This window comes from Periophthalmus magnuspinnatus, chromosome 21 (genome assembly GCF_009829125.3).
Source record: "Periophthalmus magnuspinnatus isolate fPerMag1 chromosome 21, fPerMag1.2.pri, whole genome shotgun sequence".
NCBI lineage: Eukaryota > Metazoa > Chordata > Actinopteri > Gobiiformes > Gobiidae > Periophthalmus > Periophthalmus magnuspinnatus.
In genome coordinates, this window is record NC_047146.1 from 33342777 (window position 1) to 33355795 (window position 13019).

Genomic DNA, 13019 nt, shown 5'->3' on the forward strand with positions numbered 1-13019 from the left:
TCACTCTCTTCTTTATCACTCTTCTTTATCACACTCTTCTTTATCACACTCTTCTTTATCACTCTTCTTTATCACACTCTTCTTTATCACTCTTCTTTATCACTCTCCTTTATCACTCTTCTTTATCACACTCTTCTTTATCACTCTCTTCTTTATCACTCTCTTCTTTATCACTCTCTTCTTTATCACTCTTCTTTATCACTCTCCTTTATCACTCTCCTTTATCACACTCTTCTTTATCACACTCTTCTTTATCACTCTTCTTTATCACTCTCTTCTTTATCACTCTCTTCTTTATCACACTCTTCTTTATCACACTCTTCTTTATCACACTCTTCTTTATCACTCTCTTCTTTATCACACTCTTCTTTATCACACTCTTCTTTATCACACTCTTCTTTATCACACTCTTCTTTATCACTCTCTTCTTTATCACACTCTTCTTTATCACTGTCTTCTTTATCACACTCTTCTTTATCACACTCTTCTTTATCACTCTCCTTTATCACACTTTTCTTTATCACTCTTCTTTATCACACTCTTCTTTATCACACTCTTCTTTATCACACTCTTCTTTATCACACTCTTCTTTATCACTCTCCTTTATCACACTTTTCTTTATCACTCTTCTTTATCACACTCTTCTTTATCACACTCTTCTTTATCACTCTCTTCTTTATCACTCTCTTCTTTATCACACTCTTCTTTATCACACTCTTCTTTATCACACTCTTCTTTATCACACTCTTCTTTATCACTCTCTTCTTTATCACACTCTTCTTTATCACACTCTTCTTTATCACACTCTTCTTTATCACTCTCTTCTTTATCACACTCTTCTTTATCACTGTCTTCTTTATCACACTCTTCTTTATCACACTCTTCTTTATCACTCTCCTTTATCACACTTTTCTTTATCACTCTTCTTTATCACACTCTTCTTTATCACACTCTTCTTTATCACACTCTTCTTTATCACACTCTTCTTTATCACACTATTCTCCTGCCTCTCACTGTGTGTATATGTGTGTGTGTGTGGGGTGTGTGTGTGTGTGTGAGAGAGAGAGAGGCACAAAATAGCTCCGTCCTCTCGTCCCTCAGCCTCAGTCCAGATTTAGACCTGGTCTTTTCCACTTTCATGGTTCACTCAGTTTGGCCACAGGAGCTTTTGTCGCTGAACTCTTCTCTCTGCATTATTTTTGGTGTATTTCTTCTTCTGATCATGTCTTGGCCGGGCCTCTTGGGGCTGGGTGGCTCTTTACATAGTTTGGTTTGACAGCTGTCAGTAGGTTGTCCTCTGTCTTTCATCGCTGTCCCGGGCCATGGAGCCTCTGGCCGAGGTAAGTCAGAGTGAGGTGTGTGTGTGACTCATTTTATACTTAGACCAAAGTCCTTTATGTAACAGCGCTATGCTAGGTCCTACGGCTGGTTCTTGTCTGCACAATGTAAACAGTAGCACAGGCTGCCATACCAGAGACGTACGAGAATCTCTAACACGATGATACGCAGAAATAAACACCTCAGCAAATGAGCTAACCCACTACCCTACTGACCAACATGGACACTACGGATGTTTGTTGTTTTGTTTTTCTTTTTTGTATATTTTTGATGAGTTTTAACTTAAGTAAAAGCATGTATGTAGCTTTTAGTAACACTTTACTCTTTCAGATTCCATTATTTGAGTTTGACGATGATGAAGATGAAGAGGAGTCCAGTCTTTCTACAGAGACCAGTGGTATGAACAAGTTATGTGTTTAGCCATGTGTTAAATGTGGAGGAGCTGTTAGAACTGAAGACGTGCCCCGGTAACACGATCCTGAAGTGTTTGTGTTTAGGTAAAAGTCAACATGCCCCTGACACCTTTATTTATATGAACTTCATGAAAAGCCACTGCTGCTACGACGCCATCCCCACCAGCTCCAAACTCGTCATTTTCGACACAACTCTCCAAGTAAGTTCTTTCATCAGTAATCGTTTGCAGGGAGTCAGTGATCGTCTGCAGGAAGTCAGTGATCAGTGATCGTCTGCAGGGAGTCAGTGATCGTCTGCAGGGAGTCAGTGATCAGTGATCGTCTGCAGGGAGTCAGTGATCAGTGATCGTCTGCAGGGAGTCAGTGATCGTCTGCAGGGAGTCAGTGATCAGTGATCGTCTGCAGGGAGCCAGTGATCAGTGATCGTCTGCAGGGAGTCAGTGATCAGTGATCGTCTGCAGGGAGCCAGTGATCAGTGATCATCTGCAGGGAGTCAGTGATCGTCTGCAGGGAGTCAGTGATCGTCTGCAGGGAGTCAGTGATCGTCTGCAGGGAGTCAGTGATCAGTGATCGTCTGCAGGGAGTCAGTGATCAGTGATCATCTGCAGGGAGCCAGTGATCAGTGATCATCTGCAGGGAGTCAGTGATCGTCTGCAGGGAGCCAGTGATCAGTGATCGTCTGCAGGGAGTCGGTGATCGTCTGCAGGGAGTCAGTGATCGTCTGCAGGGAGTCAGTGATCAGTGATCGTCTGCAGGGAGTCAGTGATCAGTGATCGTCTGCAGGGAGTCAGTGATCAGTGATCGTCTGCAGGGAGTCAGTGATCGTCTGCAGGGAGTCAGTGATCAGTGATCGTCTGCAGGGAGCCAGTGATCAGTGATCGTCTGCAGGGAGTCATTCTGTGAAAATCAGTGAAGATCTTTGTGTTTTCAGGTGAAAAAGGCCTTCTTCGCTTTAGTGGCAAATGGTGTTAGAGCAGCACCACTTTGGGACAACAAGCTTCAGTGTTTTGTAGGTAAGGCACTAGACACTGTATACTAGTACTTACTTGTACTTGGTGTGTGCTCGTACGTGGTATGTACTCGTGTACTTGTGCTTGTACTTGTACATGGCGTGTACGTGTGCTTTGCGTGGAGCTAGGGGATAAGTGAAAACACAAATTCTTCAAATATAGGATTACTCAAAGAGCTTCAATGAAGTAGCTGAAACTTGTGTTGATCATATTTCAGGATGATACATAATAACATGACTACATTGGGTAAATGGAAGGATTTGTTTCAGCGTGCTGCTACACCAGTGGGTCTGCGGGGCATCTGACATATACTGGTTAGCTCTCAGTGACTTTAGGCACGTCCTGGTTCAGGTGTTTGAGGATCAGAGCATGAGAGTGGCTGTGGCTCGACCTTTAGCAGTTACACATTTAACTCAAAGTTACAGCCTCAGCTGTGTTTCCTGTGAGTCTCTTTAGGTCCTTCAGAACTCCCACAGACTTTTTATCTTATAAATGATGTGTGTTTCTGTATATGAACCCCTAGAGTCTTATCAGTACTTTACAAACGGTGCTTTTCATGTCTAAAGTTTTAGTTGTCTCCAGTGTACACCGCTGGTTTTGAATGTTTAGGAACATTTATATGAATGACATTTTTCTGATCTTTTATGTGAATTATGTTTTTCTGATCTTACTCAGGCATGTTGACGATCACTGACTTCATCAACATCCTTCATCGCTATTACAAGTCTCCTCTGGTGAGCACATGCATAAACTGTAAAAATACAGTTTATGACATTTTAAACTGTAAAAATACAGTTTATGGCACATTCACAGATGTTTGATGTGATCAATATCAAATTAACTTAACTGGAAAATGACTGTGCAGGTTCAGATCTATGAGCTGGAAGAACATAAAATAGAGACTTGGAGAGGTCAGTGCTAAAATCAAACTCAAATGAGGTTTTCATTCATGTCAAATCATCAAAAGCTGTTTTGTGATTCTTTTCAGAGATCTACCTCAAATATTCTTCTAATAAGCTCATCAGCATCACTCCTGACAGCAGGTAAACGGTGTGATTACACGGCCGATACAAGCTTTACTTATCTGTGCTCTAATGTTTACTCACCACAAACAGACCTGGAGTTGTGTTTTGTTTCATTCACACATGTTTAACACACAAACCTGCAGATTTAGGGTAAGTTCTTCTCTCTGTTCCACCTTGTGATGTCATCATGTGGTAATACTTCAAACACCTTCACTAGAATCATTTGGATCATTTCAGATGCATGACTGACGTTACAGGTTTTGTTCTTGCTGCAACAGGAGGTTTCTGTGCTAATCTCAACTGAATGAAAAGCAAAGCAAAGCATTTTTAGAAAGGACAATAAATGTTTATTTAGTCTTATTATAGCAGTTCCGTTTATGCTACAAACAGCTGTTTAAGATGACCAATGAATGACATCACAAGGTGGAACAGAGCATTTTGAGCTTTGGAGATTTTACAGACTAATAATAGTGTTTCTCAAACATGTGTGAATGAAACAAAACACCAGCCCAGGGCTGTTTTTAATGAGCTAAAACATGTTCCATCATGGCTAAAAGCTCACTGGAGTCAACACTGCGTAATATCAGACTTTAGAGCATTATGTTTAGAATAAGCATTATCTTAAATAAATATCTCAGTGTGCTTACCTTTTGCTTTTGTTGTTTCCTTTGCAGTCTGTTTGAAGCAGTTTATTCACTGTTGAAAAATAAGATTCACCGTTTGCCCATTATTGACCCTGTATCTGGAAATGTCCTTCACATCCTCACTCACAAGAGGATTCTGAAATTTCTTTACATTTTTGTAAGTTGATGAAGAACATGTGTTATTTCTGTTTAATCCCTCAGTTGTCCAGGTCTGATCCACAAGTTGTTGTAGGAGTGAAGACGTTTCACTGAAGAACTGAAGAAATGTCTTGGATGAAACGTCTTCTCTCCTACAACGATTTGTCCAGTGACAGATTTAAACTTCCTCTTTAATAAAGTGTTATTGATATTCTCAAAATTGTTTAATCTGTTCCTTTTCATCAGGGCGACTTGATTCCCAAACCTAGATTTTTGCAAAGACGCATCAGTGAAGTGGGAATCGGGACTTTTAGAGAGATCGCCACTGTGCAGGAATCTGCCACCGTTTACGAAGCACTGACCATTTTTGTAGAAAGAAGAGTGTCGGCTTTACCCGTGGTCAACGAACAAGGTTTGACCTTTCAACCTTTGACATTCACTGAGAAAAGTTCTGCTTTTATGTGTCATACATTTTATGAATCTCTAGGGAAAGTGGTGGCCTTATATTCCAGGTTTGATGTCATTGTAAGTTCATTCATTGTTCATTATTCACTTCTGTTTGTAAGATATATTTTATTATTAATGTTGTATTTCAGAATCTTGCTGCTCAAAAGAATTACAACAACTTAAACATGACGATGCGCGAGGCCCTGTCCTCCAGGACCTGCTGGGTGGAGGGCGTGCTCAAGTGTTACCCCCACGAAACACTCGAGACCATCATGGGGCGAATCGCCAAGGCCGAGGTCAGTCGCTTTAGGGCCCACAGTGTAAACATGACTCACATGTGTGTGTGTAGGTACTATGCAAACATGACTCACGTGTGTGTCGATACAGTGTAAACATGACTCGTGTGTGTAGGTACAGTGTAAACATGACTCTGGTTGTGTGTTTGTAGGTACAGTGCAAACATGACTCGTGTGTGTGTGTGTGTAGGTACAGTGTAAACATGATTCACGTGTGTGTGTGTGTGTAGGTACAGTGCAAACATGACTCACGTGTGTGTAGGTACAGTGTAAACATGACTCACGTGTGTGTGTAGGTACAGTGTAAACATGACTCACATGTGTGTGTCGATAAAGTGTAAACATGACTCACGTGTGTGTGTGTGTGTGTGTGTGTGTGTGTCGGTACAGTGTAAACATGATTCACATGTGTGTGTGTGTGTGTAGGTACAGTGTAAACATGACTCACATGTGTGTGTGTGTGTGTGTGTCGATACAGTGCAAACATGATTCACATGTGTGTGTGTGTGTGTAGGTACAGTGTAAACATGACTCACATGTGTGTGTGTGTGTGTGTGTGTCGATACAGTGCAAACATGACTCACATGTGTGTGTGTAGGTACTATGCAAACATGACTCACGTGTGTGTCGATACAGTGTAAACATGACTCATGTGTGTGTAGGTACAGTGTAAACATGACTCACATGTGTGTGTGTAGGTACAGTGTAAACATGACTCACATGTGTGTGTAGGTACAGTGTAAACATGACTCACATGTGTGTGTGTGTCAGTACAGTGTAAACATGACTCACGTGTGTGTGTCGGTACAGTGTAAACATGACTCACATGTGTGTGTCGATACAGTGTAAATATGACTCACATGTGTGTGTGTGTGTCGATACAGTGTAAACATGACTCTGGTTGTGTGTTTGTAGGTACATTTTAAACATGACTCTGGTTGTGTGTTTGTAGGTACAGTGTAAACATGACTCATGTGTGTGTAGGTACAGTGTAAACATGACTCACATGTGTGTGTGTGTGTGTAGGTACAGTGTAAACATGACTCACATGTGTGTGTGTGTGTGTGTGTCGATACAGTGCAAACATGATTCACATGTGTGTGTGTGTGTGTAGGTACAGTGTAAACATGACTCACATGTGTGTGTGTGTGTGTGTGTGTCGATACAGTGCAAACATGACTCACATGTGTGTGTGTAGGTACTATGCAAACATGACTCACGTGTGTGTCGATACAGTGTAAACATGACTCATGTGTGTGTAGGTACAGTGTAAACATGACTCACATGTGTGTGTGTAGGTACAGTGTAAACATGACTCACATGTGTGTGTAGGTACAGTGTAAACATGACTCACATGTGTGTGTGTGTCAGTACAGTGTAAACATGACTCACGTGTGTGTGTCGGTACAGTGTAAACATGACTCACATGTGTGTGTCGATACAGTGTAAATATGACTCACATGTGTGTGTGTGTGTCGATACAGTGTAAACATGACTCTGGTTGTGTGTTTGTAGGTACATTTTAAACATGACTCTGGTTGCGTGTTTGTAGGTACAGTGTAAACATGACTCTGGTTGTGTGTTTGTAGGTGCAGTGTAAACATGACTCTGGTTGCGTGTTTGTAGGTGCAGTGTAAACATGACTCTGGTTGTGTGTTTTTAGGTACAGTGTAAACATGACTCTGGTTGCGTGTTTTGTAGGTGCAGTGTAAACATGACTCTGGTTGTGTGTTTTTAGGTACAGTGTAAACATGACTCTGGTTGCGTGTTTTGTAGGTACATTTTAAACATGACTCTGGTTGTGTGTTTGTAGGTGCAGTGTAAACATGACTCTGGTTGTGTGTTTGTAGGTACAGTGTAAACATGACTGGTTGTGTGTTTGTAGGTGCAGTGTAAACATGACTCAGACTCTGGTTGTGTGTTTGTAGGTACAGTGTAAACATGACTCTGGTTGTGTGTTTGTAGGTGCAGTGTAAACATGACTCTGGTTGTGTGTTTGTAGGTACAGTGTAAACATGACTGGTTGTGTGTTTGTAGGTGCAGTGTAAACATGACTCAGACTCTGGTTGTGTGTTTGTAGGTACAGTGTAAACATGACTCTGGTTGTGTGTTTGTAGGTACAGTGTAAACATGACTCTGGTTGTGTGTTTGTAGGTGCAGTGTAAACATGACTCAGACTCTGGTTGTGTGTTTGTAGGTACAGTGTAAACATGACTCTGGTTGTGTGTTTGTAGGTGCAGTGTAAACATGACTCTGGTTGTGTGTTTGTAGGTACAGTGTAAACATGACTCTGGTTGTGTGTTTGTAGGTACAGTGTAAACATGACTCTGGTTGTGTGTTTGTAGGTGCAGTGTAAACATGACTCTGGTTGTGTGTTTGTAGGTACAGTGTAAACATGACTCTGGTTGTGTGTTTGTAGGTACAGTGTAAACATGACTCTGGTTGTATGTTTGTAAGTGCAGTGTAAACATGACTCTGGTTGTATGTTTGTAAGTGCAGTGTAAACATGACTCTGGTTGCGTATTTGTAGGTAAATTTTAAACATGACTCTGGTTGCGTGTTTGTAGGTACAGTGTAAACATGACTCTGGTTGTGTGTTTGTAGGTGCAGTGTAAACATGACTATGGTTGCGTGTTTGTAGGTACAGTGTAAACATGACTCTGGTTGTGTGTTTGTAGGTGCAGTGTAAACATGACTCTGGTTGTGTGTTTGTAGGTACATTTTAAACATGACTCTGGTTGTGTGTTTGTAGGTACAGTGTAAACATGACTCTGGTTGTGTGTTTGTCGGTACATTTTAAACATGACTCTGGTTGTGTGTTTGTAGGTACAGTGTAAACATGACTCTGGTTGTGTGTTTGTAGGTGCAGTGTAAACATGACTCTGGTTGTGTGTTTTTAGGTGCAGTGTAAACATGACTCAGACTTTGGTTGTGTGTTTGTAGGTGCAGTGTAAACATGACTCAGACTCTGGTTGTGTGTTTGTAGGTGCAGTGTAAACATGACTCTGGTTGTGTGTTTGTAGGTGCAGTGTAAACATGAATCTGGTTGCGTGTTTTTAGGTGCAGTGTAAACATGACTCTGGTTGTGTGTTTGTAGGTGCAGTGTAAACATGACTCTGGTTGTGTGTTTGTAGGTGCAGTGTAAACATGACTCAGACTTTGGTTGTGTGTTTGTAGGTGCAGTGTAAACATGACTCAGACTCTGGTTGTGTGTTTGTAGGTGCAGTGTAAACATGACTCTGGTTGTGTGTTTGTAGGTGCAGTGTAAACATGAATCTGGTTGCGTGTTTTTAGGTGCAGTGTAAACATGACTCTGGTTGTGTGTTTTTAGGTGCAGTGTAAACATGACTCTGGGTTGTGTGTTTGTAGGTACATTTTAAACATGACTCTGGTTGTGTGTTTGTAGGTACAGTGTAAACATGACTCTGGTTGTGTGTTTGTAGGTGCAGTGTAAACATGACTCAGACTCTGGTTGTGTGTTTGTAGGTACAGTGTAAACATGACTCTGGTTGCGTGTTTGTAGGTACAGTGTAAACATGACTCTGGTTGTGTGTTTGTAGGTGCAATGTAAACATGACTCTGGTTGTGTGTTTGTAGGTGCAGTGTAAACATGACTCAGACTATGGTTGTGTGTTTGTAGGTGCAGTGTAAACATGACTCTGGTTGTGTGTTTGTAGGTACAGTGTAAACATGACTCTGGTTGCGTGTTTTATAGGTACATTTTAAACATGACTCTGGTTGTGTGTTTGTAGGTGCAGTGTAAACATGACTCTGGTTGTGTTTTTGTAGGTGCAGTGTAAACATGACTCAGACTCTGGTTGTGTGTTTGTAGGTACAGTGTAAACATGACTCTGGTTGTGTGTTTGTAGGTGCACTGTAAACATGACTCTGGTTGTGTGTTTGTAGGTACAGTGTAAACATGACTCTGGTTGTGTGTTTGTAGGTGCAGTGTAACATGACTCAGACTCTGGTTGTGTGTTTGTAGGTACAGTGTAAACATGACTCTGGTTGTGTGTTTGTAGGTACAGTGTAAACATGACTCACATGTGTGTGTTTGTAGGTGCAGTGTAAACATGACTCTGGTTGTGTGTTTGTAGGTACAGTGTAAACATGACTCTGGTTGTGTGTTTGTAGGTACAGTGTAAACATGTCTCAGAGTCTGGTTGTGTGTTTGTAGGTACAGTGTAAACATGTCTCAGAGTCTGGTTGTGTGTTTGTAGGTACAGTGTAAACATGACTCTGGTTGTGTGTTTGTAGGTACAGTGTAAACATGACTCTGGTTGTGTGTTTGTAGGTACAGTGTAACATGACTCTGGTTGTGTGTTTGTAGGTGCAGTGTAAACATGACTCTGGTTGTGTGTTTGTAGGTGCAGTGTAAACATGACTCTGGTTGTGTGTTTGTAGGTGCAGTGTAAACATGTCTCAGAGTCTGGTTGTGTGTTTGTAGGTGCAGTGTAAACATGACTCTGGTTGTGTGTTTGTAGGTACAGTGTAAACATGACTCTGGTTGTGTGTTTGTAGGTACAGTGTAAACATGTCTCAGAGTCTGGTTGTGTGTTTGTAGGTACAGTGTAAACATGACTCTGGTTGTGTGTTTGTAGGTACAGTGTAACATGACTCTGGTTGTGTGTTTGTAGGTGCAGTGTAAACATGACTCTGGTTGTGTGTTTGTAGGTACAGTGTAAACATGACTCTGGTTGTGTGTTTGTATGTACAGTGTAAACATGACTCTGGTTGTGTGTTTCAAAGTGCGTTTTGTGTTTGTAGGTGCATCGTTTGGTGTTGGTCGATTGTGACGAGGTGGTTAGGGGCATAGTGTCTTTGTCCGACATCTTACAGGCGCTCATCCTGTCTCCTGCAGGTATTAATGCACTCAAGGCCTAGTGACCTTTGACCTTTTCTTCTCTTCTAGTTTTATTGTATTTTTACTTTGTTCTGGACTTTGAAAACTGTCCTTCACTAGTCACCATTATTATATATTTTTTACATTATTTAAAACTGCACTGTGAAACTTTTCTGGTACATCATCCGATTGTCTCCATGGAAATGTTATTGCTTTGGCTGGAATGTTTCACAGTATGGCATTAAACCTATCTAAGTTTTTGTATTGCTAAAAAATATCTTCAAAACATTTATTCTTATTGTGGGCAGGGTCGCTTTGCCACAGATCTTACCTGTAACTTGGCCTTGTGTTGTTTCCTGCTTGTGTCCATGAAGATTGATAAGTTTAATGCCATACTGTGGAAATTCCATAATGTTTCTGTGGAGAACATCAGGCAGTGAATCAGGCAACGTTTTCAACTTCTTCTGAACCTTTTACCTGAAACACTGAAGGCGAGACACTGCAGGTGAACAGGACACATTTACACTTAGTTATTTATTTGCAGCTTCTGCTGTAGTTCATTTATATAAATGTAAGAAAAAAAAAAAAAAAAAAAAAATTAAAAATAAATAAATAAAATAAAAATAAAAATATATATATATATATATATATATATATATATAGTGTTTCATCATGTGATGTTTTCAAATAGAAAACATCACATGATGTTCTTTTTGTCGTCATATTAGATCATACAAAATACACAGAGGATTTTGGATCTTATTTAGTGTTTAATTTGTTTGAGTAAACTAGATCTGAATTAGATATAAAAAGCTCTTCTGTACGTTTAGTCAAAATCTTATGAAGTGCCAGACTAAAGTTTGTGTGTTTGGTGCTGCTTTAAGGGCTCATCTTTATGCCTGTGTTTAGAGAAAAGAGCCTCTGGAGTCACTGTCCCACAGAACTCTATGGAAGCACATTCATTAAATTAAATATTAAAACATGTTTCAGTGCAGATAGTTTTGTTGTTTCCACATAAATGCTTGTTATTAAGAGACCAAACTGATAAAAAAAAAAAATAGAAAAAATGAGTTTTCTGTGTCTCCTCTTACTTTAATGTTCACCACTGCTTCACTAGTGCATTCTGCAGAAGTAAGTCTACTCAAGCATTATTCTAAGTGTTTATACTTTTAAAGTCCAACACGATCTTTTAAACTCCTCCAGTTCAGACAGAGTTTAAGGCTGCTGCTCCTCGCTCTCTCATGTCCCTCATGTCTCAGGTAGGACAGGTTTGCACATTCTGCCCTACAGCTGCTTCAGCCAGTGTGGCTCTGGTGCATTTACAGCTGAATAAAAAAAACTAGAACTCAGTTTGATAGTTTATAGTTGATCCTTGTTTTTGACAGCACTGATGTAATACTACCAGAGACTGTATATGAATCATGGACAAAAATACAAGACTCATTGGCTCCTCTCATATTTATATACAGTCTTACCTTATGTTTACTTTGCCCTTAATGTTACAGACTATTATTACAAAATAGAACACACAGCATCTTTTAACCTTTATAACTTCATACCGCTTTAAACACGTACAATATGTTCTACTAGAAATACAACATGGGTTTGTATTGCATGTCATTATATCAGATTTGTATTTTCTCATGTAAACTTGTTCAGAGAAAAACTCTAGTTGATAAATATTTTGATTACATTCACTCTTTCTGTGTTGTAGACATAGCCGTGAGATCTCCCTGTCTCCTGTGAAGATGACGAGCAGCACTTATATTCAAGTATTTAATGAGGCTCGACTCATGTTGAGAATTGTCTAATCACACAGAGAGATCCAAACCCAAACTATTAGGGGACATGTGTCTACAGGGATGTGCACAGACGGGCCCAGGTGCTGCTCCAGCCCCTCAGTCTCTCGTGGTCAACATATTTTTAGGTTTAATATTTGCCCAAAAAAGAGAGCAAATGTATAAAAGACCTTTAGACACTGAAATATGGCCTGCTCCCTCCCGCTGTCCTGCCTCTCGCTCATGTCCCGTCTACCACACAGCACCAAATCAACTAAAGGACAGTTTCTAGTCCAGAAACATGCTCAACTTTTAGTCAGTTTTCTTATCCACGATGTTGTGAGCAAAACAGCAGATGCAATAAAACCGCTATGATTTAAAACATGTCTGTGCACGAGAGACACTATCGTCTGGAGCGTGTTTCCAGCTCAGTTTGAGGCTGTGCACAGTGCAGAGGCGGAGCCAGGGAAGGGTGGAGCCAGAGGGGGCGGGGACAGAGGGTGGAGCCAGAGGGGGCGGGGACAGAGGGTGGAGCCGGATGCACGCTTCGGTTACGTCCGATCTCCATGGAAACGGTGCAAAGGGAAGGGCAGGTTTGTCGGCCGCATTCAGTAGGGTGGGTTGAAATGAGACAGCCCTTGTCGCGCCGGAAATTACGTCACTGCCCTTCGAACCGCCCTTCCAATGGTGATTCTAAGGCCAGGTGGGCGAATTGAGACACAGCCACTGTCACAGAAGATAAACATGATCAGTATTTGTTAAGGACAAAGATGCCATAAAAAGGCCTAAGGTCTAAAATAAATGACCTCTGAGTGTCTGAGGAGTCTGGGTAAGACGTTAAAACGATGGACCTCATGACCTCACGGAGGAGGACCTCAGACCTCCCTCACATGGACCTTTTTTAATGATATTCTTATTGGACCCTCAGATGATACAGCCCACAGCCATAAAGAGCCATATGAGCCGTATGCACAAAAAGCCGTATGCACAAAGAGAAATAATATTTTTTTTAAAACATAGATTAATTTTTAAGCGATGGAGAAGTGTGTTTTTGGTCTGTGGACAGTGTCTGTGTAATGACTTTGAA

General features: G+C 40.8%; 1 protein-coding gene across 4 annotated transcripts; it reads left to right on the forward strand.

Moving 5' to 3' along the window:
• Positions 1–1235: 1235 nt before the first annotated feature.
• On the forward strand, positions 1236–12302 carry prkag3b (protein kinase, AMP-activated, gamma 3b non-catalytic subunit). 4 transcript variants are annotated; one of them, XM_033986959.2, is made up of 13 exons: positions 1236–1340; positions 1669–1735; positions 1836–1951; positions 2683–2764; positions 3437–3495; positions 3627–3672; positions 3750–3804; positions 4461–4587; positions 4815–4980; positions 5056–5093; positions 5165–5311; positions 10079–10172; positions 11869–12302. In XM_033986959.2, the coding sequence occupies exons 1-13, from the start codon at positions 1323–1325 to the stop codon at positions 11898–11900; spliced, it is 1047 nt and encodes a 348-aa protein (XP_033842850.2). In that variant the 5' UTR covers positions 1236–1322; the 3' UTR covers positions 11901–12302. The 4 variants fall into 4 exon arrangements, with proteins under 4 accessions (XP_033842850.2, XP_055086427.1, XP_055086428.1 ...); XM_055230452.1 differs by having other exon boundaries at positions 1823–1951; positions 11869–12296; XM_055230453.1 differs by lacking the exon at positions 1236–1340 and adding an exon at positions 1495–1572 and having other exon boundaries at positions 1823–1951; positions 11869–12296.
• The last annotated feature ends 717 nt before the right edge of the window (positions 12303–13019 follow it).

Bases quoted from the DNA above. Each gene is read 5' to 3' on its own strand.
- prkag3b (XM_033986959.2), top strand. The intron at 1,952-2,682 runs GTAAGTTCTTTC...TTGTGTTTTCAG, and splicing joins TTTTCGACACAACTCTCCAA to GTGAAAAAGGCCTTCTTCGC. The intron at 3,496-3,626 runs GTGAGCACATGC...ATGACTGTGCAG, and splicing joins GCTATTACAAGTCTCCTCTG to GTTCAGATCTATGAGCTGGA.